Raw genomic sequence first — 19,192 nt, 5'->3', positions numbered from 1 at the left:
ACAGAGACTGGGAGAGAGTGACTGGGAGCAGCCACGAGGCTGGTAGGAAAATAGAACTTAATTGATAAAAATAGTTTGTTCCATGACTGCTCACTCAGTGAAGGCCCAGCCCTCCCAAGGCCCTGAGACAGAGCTGCTGCACAGAGCAGGGTAGGAAATGGCCTCTAGGGTTTCTCAGACCAGAAAGGTCAAGGCCATGTGCCCTCGCTCATCCCTGTGCTTCAGGGCCTGCCACGGAGGCAAGCCCTAGCGAACACCTACGGAAAGGGCAAGATGATGCAGGAAGCAGAGGAGGTCAGAAGACCACGCCCACCCTGACCTCTTGTTCTTGTGGGCTCTGCTTCTATCTGTCCGACACACACCTCTTCCCTCACTTGGCCCCTTGCCCACTAGCCCTCCCCTGAGGGCCCCGAACACAGGCCCCAGCTCTCTAGACAGAGCAGGAGACAAGCAGTCATGGCGTCAGGTGCCCTCCTGGATGCCACATAGCTTGGAAACCCCCAGAGAAGCTGCAGATACTACAGACTAACTGCGGCATTTCCAAGTTGAGAGGCTTGAGATACTTAGGCAGCCCCACGCCCCTGCCCCAAGGCCTGGCCTCAATAACACGTGCAGTACTCTGAAACCCAAGGGAGCACATTGGAACCAGTGCCCTGGGGCGGCGGGAAAACCAGAGGGAGGGGACAACGGCCTTTTCCTCCTGCCTGCCTTTCCTCTTTAAAATCACAAGGGGTCACTCTCAGACCAGAGACTAGAGACGGCATATTGACTGCTTCCCAAGCAGTTTGTCCAAGGTCACACTGAGCTCTGGCCCTAGGCTAACGCTGCCCTCATGCTTAGACCACACTGGTTTCAAGCGGTTCTGACATCTGGGACCCATCCTGAAAATATTAAGAGTACTTGACACAGATGTATGTATTATTTCATTCATTCCCTCACCAACACTGATTCCAGCCTACTGTGTACCAGACCTTGGGAACACAGACAGGAAGCTCTAGACCCTCCCCTCAACACAGGCGAGACTGGCAGCCAACAGGGTATCCTGTGGACCTCAGACCAGACTGGCTGGGTTCAAATTCCCACTCCATCACCCTTGAGCTGTGTGAACTCGATTAAGTTATAAAAATCTCTCTGCTTCAATTCTCTAACTGTAAACTGAGGATAATCAAAATATCCATATTGCAGGGCTGTTATGAGGATCCAATGAGTCAATATAGGTGAACAGGGTCTGCCACATAGTAGGTGTTACACAGATGTCTGTTAGAATCCTAGCCCCTGAGATATCACAAGGACCAAACTCCCACCCAGAACAGTACCCCCAGCACAGGGAACCCTTGTTGCCATCGGGAGCCTCGTCCTCCTTTGTTTTTAAGTTCTCCTCTCCCTGAACTGACTGGTTTCCCTTGTAGATATGCAAAAACCCAAGATGGCCGAGGTCCAGCCCAACTCTTCCCCCATCTATGAAGAGTCACAGGGCAAAGCAAGAATGGCAGGGCTGGAACAGATCCCACTCTGGCACTCACTCTTCCACAGGCCAGGTGCGTGCTCTCCTGCTCTGCCTGCCCAGTCTCTCCCCGACAGCTCCTCGAGCAACTGCTGGAGCTCCACATCTTTCCTAAGCTCTAACGACAATATCCTCTGATTGATAAGTGCCCCAGTGGCTTACAATGGTGCCTGTACCCATCACCTCATGAAACCTTCGCACTGATCCTGGGGATCTGGATGAAGAAACAGAGAAGTTGAGCTACCTTTCGACAGTGTGGCTTCCCAGCCAAGGGCTCTTTCCACAACACCTAACTCCATTTTGGGCCTCTCCTCCTCTGGCTGAGCACCTGAGATTTGTCAGCAGCTAACATCCCCTTCTCCATCCTGGCTGTGATTCAGTTCGTCAACGACCCACAATGACCACAGTGGGACCAGGAGATAGGGTTCCTCACCCCAAGGCCTCCAGGGTGAGCAGCTGGCTCTCAGTGTATCTCAGTCAACCAAGATGGTTTACCAGAGGATGACACAAGCTTGCTGCTGGGCTCGGGGACTGGAAGGACCAGGCCTTTTCCTAACTAACTCCCCTACAGATGATCCCCCTTCCAGTCCCCTGCTTTGGGACTACACCCAAACAGATGAGAACCTATACAGGTCTTCAGGAAAAACCCTGGGGAGGGAAGACTTTACAACTTCCTTCTGAGCCTGGACTTGGACTAAATCTCAGAATTGCATACTGTCACCAAACAAGAGAAGCTTAAAGGAATCTTCTAGTCAAGATGGTCTTAAATATATGCTAAATCTTTTGGCAAGGGACTCACCAGCCCTCCAGCCTGCTCTTCCTCAGAAGCACGGCAGGGCAGGGCTGGGGGGCATTCCAGGCAGAGGGCAGTGCAAGCAAAGGCACAGAGGAAGGAGACAGCTGGTGGGCTTGAGGACCACCAGGAGCAGACCAGCATGGCTGGAGCACCAAGTCTGAGCAAGAAAGGCAGCAGATGGAGCCAGGATAAGGCAGGGGAGTGACCTTTTCCATTCCATAGCACTGTTTGAGTGTTGTTAGCAAAGAGGTCAGGTGACGTGGCCCAACTGGGGCTTCAGGCAGACGACTCTGGGGGTTGTGTGGAAGGCACATTGACTGCACTGACGAGGCAGAACCACTCATGGTCTTCAGGTCAGTGAGGTCAATGGTGGTCAACAATGGCTCTGACCCCGAGTGGCTGACATGACAGAGAAGCCCCTGTGTGTCATGTCTCAGCACAGTCACTCCTTCCAAGCTGCTGTGCAAGGGCTGCTTGGAAATTGGGAGACATGAGGGCACTAGAAGGCCAAGGGACAGAACTTAGGTTGATAAGCAGAAAGCCAGTGCACAGGGCCACCATCACTGGGCAAAACCCTAACACCCAGCATGCACACAACAATCTCTCAGAGGGGAACAGGGGATGAAGGAGAGTTGCCCTCTCCCCAAGCCAGAGGGAACATGACCGGCAGCAGACGGAAAGGCATGGAGGGCCAGGCGATGTTCATACTCAAATACAGTCCACTTACAGTGAACAAGGGTCCTCTTCGTTGAGATCTGCTAGGTATACATTTGCAAAATGGATGAACAGCATTCCTATGGCTTGTTTGGAAGTGTCTAAAAACCTGTACAAAACAGAATCAGCACTTGTTATCACTCTGACATGAGGGTAATATCCAATTTGCGGGAAACGTTAAGTCTGAAATAAGACAAACAAAGCTGCTGGGGAGACCCCAACCTTCCTTCCAATGACTAGTCCCCTCCTCTGGGGGCGCTAGTACTAACTAGGGCTTGGCCTTTCAGCTGTCTTTCAAAACCACCAGTATCAGTGCAGCCCTGAAAGGCCGCTGACTGATAACAGATTTAAACACACAAAACACATTTAAAATATGTGTCTCTATCTTTTCATTTTTGTTACTTCAAAACAAAATGCTCGATCACAGCTTTGGATGAGGTCCAAGGTGCTTCTACTTTAAAGAGCCCCCAACTGATTTCATGCACAAACTCAATGACATGTGAGCTTAACAAGACTTGGATGAATCCGCACTGCTGCCAGAACCCTGAGCCACCTTCAGATGCTGCAGCTTAAACAATGGGTGGGACCCAGGTGGACATGTGTTCCTGTGAAGGGTCTGAGGATAGATATTTTAGGCTGTGAGAGTCATCGTACTCTGCATGACTACGCACTCTGCTGCTGCAGCGCAAGGGCAGCCAGGGTCACTAGCACCCCACTGACATTTTACTTGTGGAGACAGACAGTGGCCAGGTTGAGGCTGTGGGCTATAACTTGCCAATCCCGGGCTAGAGGAGAGGAGTTTTAGAAAAGAAAAAACAAGTTCTGTAGTCTCTGGGACACATGGCAGGAGCATGGTGGAGACAACATGGGCCCTCAGTCTCTCTTCAACCATGAGCACTTGGAGACCACTTGCAGTCCATGGCTGAGGGACCTCTGGATTGCGGCCGCTTCTCTTGGCCTTCCAGGCTGGGCCTTCAGAACTGGGCAGGCCACTGATGGGATGATGGGCATGGGACTCAAGGCTGGAATGGACCTTAGAGATTATCCAGACCAACCCTGCTACTGAGGCTTGAAAACCATTTCCTAAAATCATGGTAAAGTAGGAGCTGCCAAAGGGGACCATGTGGAAAACTCAGCTCCAGGTTCCCCCAGGCCCCCTGCCCAAGATAAATACTCAAGACTTGAGAGAAGATTATCAACATTCAGAAACAATGTATTGAAGATCAATCAAGAGTACGGCTAAAATGTTATTAAAGGGCCTTCACCATAGAGATTTCTCACAAGTTTCCTTCGGAGGGAAAGTTGCTATGGTTAGGATAGGTGCAAGAACGACAGCTTCTTGAGGGCATCATGTTGTCCTGAGGAGCTGCCTGTTGCCTTGTGAGGAATTTAGTTTTTTTGGAGTTTTGTCTTTGGAGGCTATGTCTGAGTATCTCACCAGCATATTTAGAAGGAAAAACTGCTGCCACAAAGTCATCCTAGGACTAAGAAAGACTATAGTTTTGATGCGAGGAGTATGTACACTGTACATTTGACTCATCTCCACGTTTAGATTACTTTTTTGCTTACACATAGAGAATTCAAGGATTTAACATAGTCCGTCGACAGGAAGAAGTAACTAACAAAGCCTGCAGTGTGGACGGACACATCTGTGTCATCTTCCATTTCCTAAAACTGGACAGCAGAGTGATGACAGAAGCACCACCATCTGGCTGTCACTAACCCTATCGTGGGCTCAACACTTACCTGGAGAAACAAAAGTACTATCATATTATACACAACTCATGACGATAAACCGGACTAATGGATTTCAACACTTTATGCTACGTATAACTGGTCACATTCCACGCCCCCTCCCTCAAAAAAACTCAAAATAGTCAAAAGTATTCTAGGAATGAGTTAATATTTAAATACCCACCATATCCTCCATGGTCGTCTTTCATGCTTTGGTTCTCTGAAGCGTTTGACTAAAGGAAAAAAAAAGAGCAGATAATCAGTAGCTTGCCACAGTGATAAGGAAGCAAAGTGCATTTAATAAGCTGGGGATCCTCAGCACACTCAGTGTTCACACCACTGAGTCAGGGTACTTGCTCAGGCTTCCCTGGTGGCTCAGATGGTAAAGAATCTGCCTGCAATGCAGCAGACATGGGTTCGAACCCTGGGTCAGGAATATCCAGTGGAGAAGGGAATGGCAACCTACTCCAGTATTCTTGCCTGGAGAATTCCACGGACAGAGAAGCCTGACAGACTATAGTCCGTGGGATCAAAAGGAGTCACGACTGAGTGATTAACACTTTAATACAGCAGGTAACCAGGAAGACAGGCTGAGCAGGAGCTAGAGAGGGGAGGGTCCTCAGTGCCAGGCCATGGAGCTTGGAATGAGTTCTGAGGAAAGGAAAACCTAAGGGAGAGAGCTAAACAGAGGCATAGACACAGAAAGACACAGAGGTGGAAAACCACCTCTGAATGGTGTAGATGGTGGGTTTCCGAGGGCAGGATGGACAAAGCAAAGTCCCAGGCAATAGGCAGGGGCCCTCCCAGCCCAGGACAGTGGGGGTGGTGTGCTCATTCACCAACAGCCTGACCACGATGGATGACAAAGGGCTCCCCAGACTGACATCTTGACCTCAGGCGGGTCTGCAAACACAACCGCTTATACAGACGGAAGCAAAAATGTTCTAAGTGTCCTGTCCTCTGCTGAAGCCTCAGGCAGACTATTTCCACAATGACTCTACTAAAACAAACAATGCAAGTGCCATGTGTGTGGGGTTTTCCTATACAAAGTACTGAGGAAGAAATAGACACGATGGTAGCAGGCAAGAATCGACTTCTGGCAGAGTCCCAAACTGCAATGAGGATGCACGAAGAGGAAGGAGGCAGCGAGGGAGAAACCGGTGCCGAATCAATAAGCCCTACTTCTCTAAATAAATACAGCCAGCCCCCAGTCTGTAAAGCAAGGATTACCTATCCACATAAAAGAAACTTCTGGTGTTTTTAAAGACATTTTGATAGACCAAAAAGCAAGTGAAATTGTGAGGAGCTCTGTCACCCCACTGACACATCTCAGATCTAAAACATCAACAAGGCCACAAAATCTGGAGTTTGAGGGAGGCCCAGAGGTTCTGTGAGCAACCTCCCGGCTCACTGAAGGGCTGGGGGCTCAGGAAAGAGAGGTGGACGGAGCTGGGCCAGGACAAGCTGTCTAGAGGGAAGGCCCACAGGCAGGGCTGGGGTACCTCCTGCTCATTTGCTTGGCTCCTCAGGGGAATCGGTCCCTAATAGCATAAAATAAGGGATGTTAAAACAACAAAAGAGAACACCCTCATTCTTGGGAGACATATGCTGAAGTACCAGAATGGGTGCAATTTACCTTCAAGTGGTTTAGGGGGAAATTATGTTATATATATTAATTATATATAATAGATACATTATAAATGGTATAATTTATAATGTGGAAGCCCTACATTATAATTATATATGATAAATAAAACAAATGTAAGTGATGATTCTATAGTAAGTATTTGTAATTCTATTAATATGATATATAAAAATAAAGAGAAAAAAAAATAAAGAGAAGCAAATACCATGTTATGGGCCAAACTGTATTCCTCCTCTCACATGCCCAATTCTTGTGAAGAAGTCCTAACCTCCAGAACCCCAGAATGTGACTATTTGCAGATGGGACCTTAAAAGAGATAATAAAGGTAAGACGAGGTCACATGGGTGGGCCCTAATCCACCATGTCTGGTATCCTTAGAAGGAAAGGAGATATGGACACGCACAGACTGACAGGTGACCGTGAGAGGACACGGTGAGAAGACGGCCACCTTCAAGCCAAGGAGAGAGGCCTCAGGAGAAACGAAGCTGGCCAACATCTTGGCCTGAACTTTCACCCTCCAGAACTGTGAAGAAAAAATGTTTGTTGTTTAATGCGCCCATTCTGTGGTAGTTTGTTCTGGCAGTCTTAGAACACCAACACATAGGGCAACACAGTAACTGGTAAACCTAGAGGAAGGACACTTCGGTACTCATGAAATCGTTAGACGTTTTCCATGAGTCTAACATTTTCTGAAATAAAAAGTTGGGAGGAAAACACACTCTAGAAGAATGAACCAGTGCCTGCATTCAGATGGCAATCTGGCATTAACTACCAAAACTGTTGATGCCCACAGTCCCTTAACCTGCAGTGCTTGGCCAGGTACGTGCTGTACAAGTCTTACTGCAGCATGTGCCAAGATGCATAGGTCTTCACTGAAATACTGCCGTAACAAAAACCCAGGAAGAAGCCAACACCGTCAATAAGGGGTCGAGTATATACATCACAGTACGACACAAAACCAGGCAGTTGCTAGAAACAAGGTATGTCTACATGGATTAATATGGAAAGAATAACAAATTATATTAACAAATAACAGAAGAGTATGCCTACCATGATTCTGTTTAGATCCATGTTTTAAAAATATACATTTATGCTGATATAACACATGGGTTGCTTTTTTCCCCTAGGGTTAATGTTAAGTGACTGTTAACAAGGGCTCCCTTTGATGAAAGGAATTATGGATCAGGGAGTAGACTTTTTATATCATTCTGAATGGCTTAACACTCTTCCATGTTCATACTGCTTTCATTTAAAAAAAAAAAAAAAGACAACCCTATCACAGACTTGTATTAATGCAGCAAAATGGGGAAAAGTGACGCGACTCATAGCTAGGTTCTGTGACAATAAAGGGAGAGGAAGAGTATACGCAGGCCATCCATGCCTAGGAACAGTCTCACCCAGGAGCGCCCTCGGCGGGACGTACCGTGCATTCAGATTCTCCTGCTTTCTCTCTCTCCCTCTCCACCCCATTTCCCTAGAATATATCAGAGTCTAAAATACATGTATTTTAGACTCTGATATATTTAAGTAAATGAAGAAACATTAAGAAAGCTACTGCAGATCTAATTTGGACAAGAACAGAAGAACCCGTTCACCCATCCCTGTTTTATTGAGGGGCCTGCCATGTGAGAGGGCCCGTTTGGCAGGAGATGAAATAAATAAAAATTTCCATCTTCCTTACACTCTAGTGGGGATAGAGGAGTAAACACACAGCATGTCAGATAGCAACAATAGAGAGCAGGAAAGAGGCAAAGGGCCTCTGAGCGGGTGTGCAGGTGCGGCTGAGGAGGCCCAGCAGGTGAGCATCGCTCTCTGAGAATCACCCGTGTCTGCAAAAGAGCCATCAGGCAGAGGGCTGAGGCCAGGGACTGCAGGAAGTACAGGACACGAGGTCAGGTCTCCCAGGGTGAAGGCTCCCCTCTGCCCACAGTGACCAGTGGGCAGGAGCAGGGCAGCACGGCTGTGGCCCACAGTTCAACAGGCTCAGCCCCTGCTGTGCTGTGCTGAGCAGGGAGAGCAGGCAAAGACCATTATGAGAACCCAGGATGAGGCAGTGGTGGCATGGCCTGCTGGTAGCAGGAGAGGACGAGAGGCGGTGGGCTCCTGGCTGTTTATCTTCAACACTGAGCCGACAGGGTGGGGGGTGGGGGTGGCATGAGAGGAAGAAAACAGTCCAGGATGACTCCAGAGCTGGGAACTTACATGGTTCCACTACACTTCTGGTTTCGGTTTGGGGGTGGTGAGAAATGGAAAACTGGGGAGACACATTTCTCTACAGGGAAGAGACAAAGAACTGCCTCTGAGTCCCTGATGGACGGTGAGAAAGGTAACCAGTCTCATGGACACAGACCTGCCTCCCACAGGGGTCTGGCAGCTGCCCCCTCAGAAGCTCCACAGAGTTTCTCAGGGACAGCCCTGGGACAATCCATCTTTTCTCAATTCCTAGTGCTCCTGCAGGATGGAGAAAACTCAGAGGGAGCAAGAGGCCAAAGCAGCATGCAATTCATCCTTTCCAGCATATCCACCAATATCCCCTGAGGCTGGAGGGCTAGTGGAGGGGAAGCAGGGAAACCTGAAGGGTAGGTCAAGCCCCTGATAAGAAGTGACACTGGAGTTGGAACCCAAGGTTGACAGAGCAGCACCTAACAGAGACCTTTGTGCGACAAAGAAGAGAGTGAGGATGTGGAGAGCGCTGACAGACAAGGGGCCATCAGGACACAGAGCCCTCACGGGCTCCCAAGCAGGCTGTCTTGCCTTTAAGCACACATATCCTGAAGACAGGCATGGGGCCCCATCTCCAGAAAAGCAGTAGGGGCCAAGAGCCAGAGAGATGGGCTGTGAGTCCTGTCGCTGCTACCAGTCATGTGACTTTACGTAAAAGGAAAAAGTTGAAGGGGGGCTGCTATGATCCAGGTTGATCCTCAATATCTGTGAATGTGACCTTACTTGGAAAAAGGGTCTTTGCAACCATAATTAAGTTAAAGATCTTGAGAAGAGATAATCCTGGATTATGCAGGGGGCCCTAAATCTGATTACAAGTACTCTTATGACAGAGGAGAAGATGGTCTTGTGAAGACAGGAGCCCGGAAACTTCGGAAGCCACCACAAGTGGAAGAGGCGAGGATTCTCCCCTAGAGGGGGTTGTGGTCCTGCCAACACACTGATTCTGGACTTTGGGCTTCTAGGACTGTGAGACAATAAGTTTCTGTTATGTTAAGCCAAGAAGTTTGTGATTATTTGTTACGGCATTCCTAGAAAACTAACAAAGCAATTTTTAAACTTTTTCTCTTTCTTTTTTTGGCCATGCTGCATGGCTTGCTGGATCTTAGTTCCCCAATCAGGGATTGAACCTGGGGCCTTGGCAGTGAAAGAGTGGAATTCCCCTTACTTCTTAAAAAAAATTGAGATTTCAAAACACTCCCTTCCATCTGAAATCCCACTCCATTTCCCTTCTCAGGGCCAACCCCTGTCACCTGGGTCCTGTGGGTTCTTCCAAAGACGTGCTAGGTGAGTAGAAGATGGACAGATGTCTCTTTAAAGAGAGAGACAGATGGTCTCAGACTTCATAGAGTCAGATCCTCACGGCGCTCATTGAAAAGCACCCTGGAGCTTCACCTACTGTACACGTGGCTCCATCTCTTAGATTAGAAGTGATGTGGTATCCCCTGGCGTGGCTGTGTCATCTCTGAGTCTATTCTACAAGCACCACTGCAGCGAATGTCCAAGCCATGCGCTGTCTCTGCCTGTGTGGGTTCACTCCTAGGGGTGAACTTGTTGCGTCAAAGCTTATGTACAACTGACTCTGTCATACTGCCCTCCAGAGAGGCTACAGCAACTCATACAAGTGCCCATTTCCCCAAAGCCCTGCCTGCACTGTGTATTATGAAACTTTTTGCTTTGACAGTGTGGTCACTGGAAGGCAGCCCCAGCATGGCTGCAGGGGGCACTCATGAGGGCACATGGGCTCCCAGGCATGCTCAAGTGGGGCTGGCAAGACTCCCACCTGCCCGCCTCTCTGCCCACCTGCTCTGCGCTTCAGCTCACACCCTCCCCTGAGAGGACCAGGGCACAGTGGTCACGCTTTAAAGTCTCATGCTTTTGGTGCCACACAACTGGAAGGCGGCAGGGGTGAGGGGATTCTGCCTGTTCACACAGGCAGCCTCGTCACTGCTCATGTAATGCTGTCATGTGGTTTCGCACACAGCTTTCTGAGTCAGCACCTAGAAGACACGGACTAGGCACCCCCTTTCCCCACCCTCCTTGGAGCCTTGCCCAGCTGATGCTCCAAGGACTCACCGGGTGCAGGAAGAGAGCTAGGATTCTATACAGGGCGTTTCATGTCACAGGAAGACATATGAGGTGGCACTAAAAGTCAAACCACAAGAATTGGAAGGGAAATAATTTCCACAGAGCAGCTATAGCTCTACTTAGAAACTGAGTAGTAAAAAGTACAACCATTTTGAAATTAAACCACACAATTTAAGAGAGATGTGTGGTCCAAGCCGGGCACAGCCTGAGTGAAGGAGAGTGAGAGGCATGTAAGGGGCAGTAAGAGGCTCCTGACTGCCAGGGGAAGAGAAAGCAGGGTTCAAGGCTGAACGACAATGGGGCAACCTGGGCTTCTGCAGACATGGTTCCCAGGAGGTGGCATTCCCCTGTGCCCCTCTTTATCTCATGGTACTTCCCAAACCAGTACGATGAGGGTATAAAATCACCCCTTGCTGTGAACACAGTACAGAAAGAGGCTCATGAACGGGGCAGGGTTCTTGGCAGAGAGCTTCTCTTGGCCAGGAAAATCCACTGAGGCAATTCAATTACAAAATAAAACGTGTGGAATGTGTGTATTTTTATGACTGAAGTCATACTCTTAAAGCTGGAAGGTGATCACAGACCACAAAGTGACCACTTGAGGGTCTGGCATTTCACAAAGTGATACAACAGAAGACATCCTGGGCAGCGCCGTGTCACAGGCTATGGAAATCAGAGTCACAGGCTCTTCACTGGGACCACAAAATCACCAGTCCCTATGTGAGACCCTGGACCTCTGTGAGCAGGCTTCTACCCTCTGGGGTGGGGGAGCTCCAGAGACTGTGAGCTCATGCTTTCTTGTTCTTTCCTGGGGGCAAACACTCTCCTTCCAGTGACCTGAAGCTAGGAAAAAAATCCATAATTTTGGAGCCTTCTACCCAGTGACAGGCTGCTGACCAGGATGACACCTCTGACGGCCTCATTTCTCAAACTGTACCATGGCCTAGGGCCTCATGCGACACAGGCTTCCTGTCAAAGGTAACCGACTGTTTACTGGGACAAACAGCAAGCAGCCTCATCCCCAACTCCACAGCAAGCCCAGCAGCAAGGCAGGCCCACCAGTGCCAGCTGGGGATTGCTGAATAAACTAGGCAGTTTGAACTCTGAGTCACAGCCAGAAGGGTCCTGGTGGGGCCAACACCCTCAGCATAAAGGGTGAGGAAAATGGTGGGGGGAAGAGGTGATGTGTCCCAGATCACCAGGTCCTTAGCAGTGGAGCCGGGGTGAAATACAAGCCACCTGAGACAGGTGGCTCTTCAGTAACCTCAAACCAACTGCTGGTTCTAAGTGCCCAGGACCCCAATCCCAAAGGACAGAAACCCCTGGGGGTGGGGTGAGTAAATCCACCCTCACCAGCAGTCAAGGAAGAGCCCAGAAGTGTGTCTGGACTTTCTCTAAATTATAAAAGATCACCCCAACAACTGAGCCTCTTTAACACCCCTTAGTGGTGTGAAAACCCCAAATGTACTCAGTGTCTTCTGGGCAGGGAGAAAAGTCCAGGAAGACACTGAGGAAGTCTGCTGTTTACCAGCCCCCCAACCCCCCTGGACCCTCTCTTTCTAAGGAAATCCCTTTGCTAGCATGTAGACTGCGTTATCAGCCTCCCCTGCAGCTGGGTGTGGCTGAGTGACCAAGTGCTAGTCTAGGACAGTTTAGTGGAGGTAATGGAATTCCAGCTGAGCTATTTCAAATCCTAAAAGATGATGCTGTGAAAGTGCTGCACTCAATATGCCAGCAAATTTGGAAAACTCAGCAGTGGCCACAGGCCTGGAAAAGTTCAGTTTTCATTCCAATCCCAAATGAAACAATGCCAAAGAATGCTCAAACTACTACACAACTGCATTCATCTCACACGCGAGCAAAGTAATGCTCAAAATTCTCCAAGCCAGGCTTCAACAGTATGTGAACCGTGAAATTCCAGATGTTCAAGCTGGATTTAGAAAAGGCAGAGGAACCAGAGATCAAATTGCCAACATCTGCTGGATCATCGAAAAAGAGAGTTTCAGAAAAACATCTATTTCTGCTTTACTGACTATGCCAAAGCCTTTGGCTGTGTGGATCACAACAAACTGTGGAAAATTCTGAAAGAGATGGGAATACCAGACCACCTGACCTGCCTCTTGAGAAATCTGTATGCAGGTCAGGAAGCAACAGTTAGAACTGGACATGGGACAACAGACTGGTTCCAAATCAGGAAAGGAGTACGTCCAGGCTGTATATCGTCACCCTGCTATTTTAACTTATATGCAGAGTACATCATGAGAAACGCTGAGCTGGAAGAAGCACAAGCTGGAATCAAGACTGCTGGGAGAAATATCAATAACCTCAGATATGCAGATGACACCATCCTTATGGCAGAAAGTGAAGAGGAACTAAAAAGCCTCTTGATGAAAGTAAAAGAGAAGAGTGAAAAAGTTGGCTTAAAGCTCAACATTCAGAAAACTAAGATCATGGCATCTGGTCCCATCATGTCATAGCAAATAGATGGGGAAACAGTGACTATTTTTTTGAGCTCCAAAATCACTGCAGATGGTGACTGCAGCCATGAAATCAGAAGACGCTTACTCCTTGGAAGAAAAACTATGACCAACCTAGACAGCATATTAAAAAGCAGAGACACTACTTTGTCAACAAAGGTCTGCCTGGTCAAAGCTATGGTTTTTCAAAAAAAAAAAAAAGCTATGGTTTTTCCAGTGGTCATGTATGGATGTGAGTGTTGGACTATAAAGAAAGCTGAGTGCTGAAGAATTGATGCTTTTGAACTGTGGTGTTGGAGGAGACTCTTGAGAGTCCCTTGGACTAAAAGGAGATCCATCCAGTCCATCCTAAAGGAAATCAGTCCTGAATATTCATTGGAAGGACTGATGCTGAAGCTAAAACTCCAATACTTTGGTCACCTGATGGGAAGAACTGACTCATTTGAAAAGACCTTGATGCTGGGAAAGATTGAAGGTAGGAGAAGAAGGGGATGACAGAGGATGAGATGGTTGGATGGCAACATCGACCCAATGCACATGTGTTTCGGTAAACTTCAGGAGTTGGTGATGGACAGGGAGGCCTGGTGTGCTGCAGTCCACGGAGTCACAGACTCAGACACGAGTGAGCGACTGAACTGAACTGAACTGTGCCACCTTTCAAGGAGAAATGAAGAGGCAGGTGATTCTTACAGCAAGGAACTAAAGGCAGTCCATTCGGGGGTAAGTAACCTGAAATCTAGTCTCTGCTTTATTAAAAGTTTTAATATATGAAGCAAGTCACTTAACTCCTCTGGGTCTGAGCGTCCTCTGTTGTCGACTTCATAGGATCAACGTGAAGACAAAACAGCTGCAGTGGGCGAGTGGCGTGGCTGCCTCACTGCTACCTGCATCAGGCATTCAGTCCAGGGTTTCACATCACTACTTATCATCTTCGCGACAATGGTGAAGTGTATTATTCACATTTGACAGGTAAGGTCAGAGGGTCTGCTGAAGGTCCAAAGTGGCACAACCAGGGTGTGCGTCTACACCTGCCTCACTCCAGAGCCCATCTCCTGAGGACGCTGAATCCAAGACAACACTGGTTCTGGCAGGGCTGGACCACAAGGGCAGAGAGGGCCCTGGAGGCTCCCTGAGGTCAAGGACCATCTCCTGCCATCAATGTGTCCTTCTGACTCTGGTCCTCTTCCCATAAACACCCCCACACTGTGGCTGGAGTGAGCTGAGATGCCACGCCTTGCTTAAAACTTTCCAGAGTCCACCCTATCCCCCTCCCCTCAGGGAACACAACTGTGACTTTTCAAGCTGGTAACACCAGGTCCCCATGGTCTGGCATCTCCCAACCTAGCTATTGCTCACACAGTCCCTTTGGTGTGGGAGGGCCCCCATATTTCTTCTCCTGGATAACTCTAAGATTTAGTTCAGACCACTCTAAGACATGCCTCCTTTGTAACTGAGCTAAGCCTCCTTCCTCCCTCTGGCTCCCCAAAGTCTCCTATGAACACCCTCAGATTAACACTTCACATGCAATGCTAAGGATCTGTTTCTCTCTCTCACTAGACAGTTAGTTAAGGAGGCAGACACCTCCTTAACTCATTTGTGTTTACATCCTCGCAGCCAGCCCAGCACCTAGAAGGAAGCAGGCACTGACCTGAACAGATGGAGCGGAACACACCGGGCTCTGTCATGGGCCAGAGGAAGTGACAGCTTAGCACTCAGCGTGCAAGCTCTGGGCTCAAAACCTCATGCCGGCAACTTAGGTGGGGCCAGAGAAAGCTCTTAACCTTCCTGGCCCTCAATCTGCCCCTCTATAAAATGGAAGAAATTGCAGCATTCACCTCACTAGAGCATTAGCAAGACAGTATTTAAAGCTGCTCTGTACTTAGCAGGTAGTGAGCACGTTGCAACAAGAAGGAGCAGAGGCACCACGGTCAGATGAAGATGTGCCTTCAGGTGCAGGCCCACCTGCGCACAGCAAGAAAGCACTCCTCCGCCTGCAAGCTGTGAATGCAGGGCCTCCCTAAAGTCTTTCTTTCCTCTTTTAGATAATAGATCATTGTGATAAGTTTGGAAACTAGAGAAAGTGAAATGACCTAAAATGCCATCATCTAAATAAAACCAAGATCATTAGCCACTGCATCACTGTACTTCCGGTTTCAAATCTCCTTCTGGCCTGCACTTCCCATGTGGGACCAGAACAAAGCTAGAGCGGCTGCGGTTCCCTGGTCCACCAGCCTCCATCAGCCCCACAGGATGGCCACTGGAAGAACTCTCCAGACTTTGGTGCTCTGAAAGGTGAGCACCAAACAGCGGTGACAGGGACACCCTGCACAGAGCAGCAGGGCACAGCTCAGGATGGAGCAGCCCACAGACAGGCAGGGTTGGGCCTCCCGCCTCACCACAGACAGGCAGGGAACACAGGACATGCTCAGGAAACACCGAAGGACTGTCAGGAAAGAGGACTCCAGACCAACTCAAAAGGCTTTGAAGGTTACCGGGGAAAAGTCAAGTCTGGTTCTTGTCAAGACATCTCATGCTGCTCTTGGCTAAGGATGGGAAATGCACCGTGGAATCAACTAGGGGCTGCTGCAGAATTTCTTCTAGAGTTAGAGTGAGGAAAGAATTTGAATTGACACATCGCTGACTGATTCAAGCAACACCCTGGAATGAGACCCCCGTCATCACACTGTGACTCAGGAGGAAAAGCAGGTCAATGCGTCTGTCCCAAGGGCTGGCTGAGCAGGCGGTTGCAGTGAGGAGCACCATGGTCAGAGTTCAGCTGGGGGTGCTCACCCCACAGAGTGAGAGGCCTCTGATGAACTTGCATCCTCTCACCCAGAACCACTGCCAAGAGATGGGAGGGCAAGGGGACTGAGTGTCTTTTCAGTGATCCCGAGGGCCGCTGCCCTCTTCCCACAGCAGGCTCGCTGGGCCTCTGTGCAGCCCCTCCCCGAGCTGTCTACTCGGAACACAGGGCCTCAGGTCCTGGGTTTCTCTCAGTCCCCAAGCAACCTTACAGACTTACCTGCTTTACACCCCCACTCCTTCCACTGTCACTTGGGGAAGCAATACAGTCAACTTCTGCTGCCTCCCATCATATAGGGAGTGACTTGTAGGTGCCCTCATATACTCAAAATCCAGATATTTTAGGGGTGGAATTTCAGGTTGATGGAAGAGATATCTTTGAAAAGAGATCTTTTTAACAGCCCTCAGAAATCACACCCCAGGGGTGAACCCCAGCACCCCTTCAATCACATGATTCACAGAGAGGAGGCTGAATCAGCTGGGCCCAGTCAAGAACCCAGACTGGATCTGATCACTAAGACCAGTGAGCACCTTGTCAGAGCAGAAACCAGTGCAAATGCTGCTGGGGGCCTGCAGAGCCTGCTGCTGCTGCTAAGTTGCTTCAGTTGTGTCCGACTCTGTGTGACCCCATAGATGGCAACCCACCAGGATCCCCTGTCCCTGGGATTCTCAAGGCAAGAACACTGGAGTGGATTGCCATTTCCTTCTCCAATGCATGCAAGTGAAAAGTGAAAGTGGAGTCACTCAGTCGTGTCCGACTTCTAGCGACCCCATGGACTGCAGCCTACCAGGCTCCTCCGTCCATGCAGGCTTGAGCCAAAGTTAACCTGCCCATGGCTGTGGGTTTCACAACCACCACTCCTGCCCCACCTCCTAGCCTTTACCTGGGACACAGGTGGCAAAGCAGCAGCTCCAAAGGCCACCGGCAATGTCTCTTTCTACATGTCCCACTTGAAAGTCACACTATTTTCCACAATAAGACTATTGCAGGGACTTCCCCGGTGGTCCAGTGGCTGGGACTCTGCACTTGAGCAACAAGGGGCCCCAGTTAAATTCCTGGTGGGGGAACTAGATCCCACATGCCGCAGCTAAAGATCCCACGTGCCGCAACAAAGACTGAAGATCACCCGTGCTGAAACAAGATTCCACGCAGACAATAAATTAATTAAAAAAAAAAAGACTATTGTTTGTTGGTCTGTCCATCCATCCATCCATCCATCCTCCACAGAGCTCTTTGTGGAAGTCTCATAAATATATATAGTTAAACATAAAATTATGCCACTCTTCACCTAAAACTCCCATGGCAAACAAATCTGCCAAAAGTCAACTTTATACCTTAGAGCTGTGTACTTTAAAAGAATTTTAAAAACAACAAAACAAACACAAAGCCTTCCCACAGCAGAAGAATAAAACGCAGACTCCTTCTCAAGGCCCAGGGAATACATGACTCATGGCTCCACCTGACCTCCTCCCCTCATCCCCTCTGGCCATTCTGGCCTTCTCGCTACATACCACACTCACCAGGCTCCATCTTGCCACAGCTGTATTTTCAAAATATCTGGAACTCTCTTTGCCCAGTTTGCTCCCAGCTGGCCAAGTGTCAGTGTCCTCTCTTCCCAGTTTCCCGGTCCCCTCCTCGGAAGCCTCTGTTGGCCATCTCACCTGAGATGTGCACATCCTGTATTGCTCCTGTCCTTCAATCTCACGTTCCTGTTCCATTCTCTTCACAGCACTAATAGCTCTCATCTCAGAAATTCTTAGCGTTCTCCTGACTACTGTTGTTTTTTCTCCCAACTAGAAAGTAAGCTCTGTAAGACCAGGACCTTCTGCTCTGTTTATCCTCACATTTTTAGCACCCTGGCTAAAATGGTGCCTGGCTCCTAACAGGTTGCTACACAATATTTGTTGAACAAAGGAGTTCATCCAGTCTGTCACTTAAGACATAGTTATTGAGGACTGTCCAGGTTTCTATTTTTAATTCAGTAAGTTCCAAGAATTTGCACAATGAGTTCTTCCAGAGGACTAGTTTATAAACCATTAGTCCTGAAACAGGACCAAAATTGCTAAGCTTTTTCTTTGGCTTTGGACAAAGTAATCTGCCAGCAAGACTGCCAGAGGACACTACCCCTAAGCTTTCTTCCTTCTAACTAACCATGAAGCAGGATGAACCGGCCCGTCAAGGCCTCATATTTGGTCTTAGACCAAGAACCAGACACTCTGGGTTTGAAATCAGTTTAAGTGCTCATGAACACCTTTTGTAAGGACCCTTAACTCTTACTGGACTCTTACAAACAAAGCCTAGGTTCTACGCTATCTACCTTTAATCCTCCCAAGCAGTGGTTCTGCCAAAGGTTGAGAGAAAAGCGAGAGAATAAACTGTCTAGCAAATAAAAATGCTTAACCTTCTAAACATGGGGCCGCATTAGAAGCACAGCTTCCCTGGGATCAGGGTGGCTGTGCCATCTGCTAATGCTGATGATCTCGGCAGGGGTGGGAAAGTTCCATGGGGAACCACTGGATGCAAAGAAATGCCAACGGCTGATAAGCCCACAAGAAGATATGCAACCCAATAAGGCCGATTTTTAAAATGCATATTAATTATTCTTGCCCCAATTAGCAAAGATTAAAACATTTAGTGAGGATATTAGGACTCAGTTAAAGAGCAGAAAAAGTAAAGTAAATGGTACAATCACTAGGGAAATGTGGGGAAGTGGAACTCTACTCTGTGAGCCAGCGTCCCTGGGAAGGTCTAGGGAAATCAGAGATTTGCTGTGACTGCACTGCTAACCAGATTTCTTGGCCAGGTACATTTATGAACTTCATTTAATCTCATAGTGGACAAAGATGTGTGTTGTTTTCTATCAATTCACAGATCACTTACAAAGTTACAGCAGATGTTTTGGTAATTTCTGCTTTGATTTTAAATATTTATACACTGCGGCCCAGAAAATACACTTCTAGGATTTTCTTTTATAGCTACACTCACACTAATATCCAAAACTCTGTGCGAGAATGTATTGCCGTTTTGTCTGCAAGAGTGTAAGACTTAAGTGGTAAACGTCTATCAACAGGGGAGGGGTTACATGTAAGTTATACAATGGAATACAATAGTTAAAAAGTGAGGCAGAGATGGAACACTTGCAATGAATGAATTTTATGCTATGTAAATCACGCCACAATACAATTTCTAGTGGAGGTGATGGAATTCCAGC

General features: G+C 48.4%; 1 protein-coding gene across 1 annotated transcript in view; it reads right to left on the bottom strand.

Moving 5' to 3' along the window:
- Positions 1-19,192, bottom strand: part of STIMATE (STIM activating enhancer) — a 54,184-nt gene that overhangs the window by 13,586 nt on the left and 21,406 nt on the right. Inside the window, exons 2-3 of the mRNA XM_005896481.2 lie at positions 4,933-4,981; positions 3,028-3,123 (exon numbers count right to left, since the gene is read on the bottom strand). Of these exons, the coding sequence (XP_005896543.1) occupies positions 3,028-3,123; positions 4,933-4,981 (145 nt within the window). The remainder of the gene's footprint in view (positions 1-3,027; positions 3,124-4,932; positions 4,982-19,192) is intronic.

This window comes from Bos mutus, chromosome 22 (genome assembly GCF_027580195.1).
Source record: "Bos mutus isolate GX-2022 chromosome 22, NWIPB_WYAK_1.1, whole genome shotgun sequence".
NCBI classification, from domain to species: Eukaryota; Metazoa; Chordata; class Mammalia; order Artiodactyla; family Bovidae; genus Bos; species Bos mutus.
This window is presented reverse-complemented; position numbering and strand designations above follow the sequence as displayed.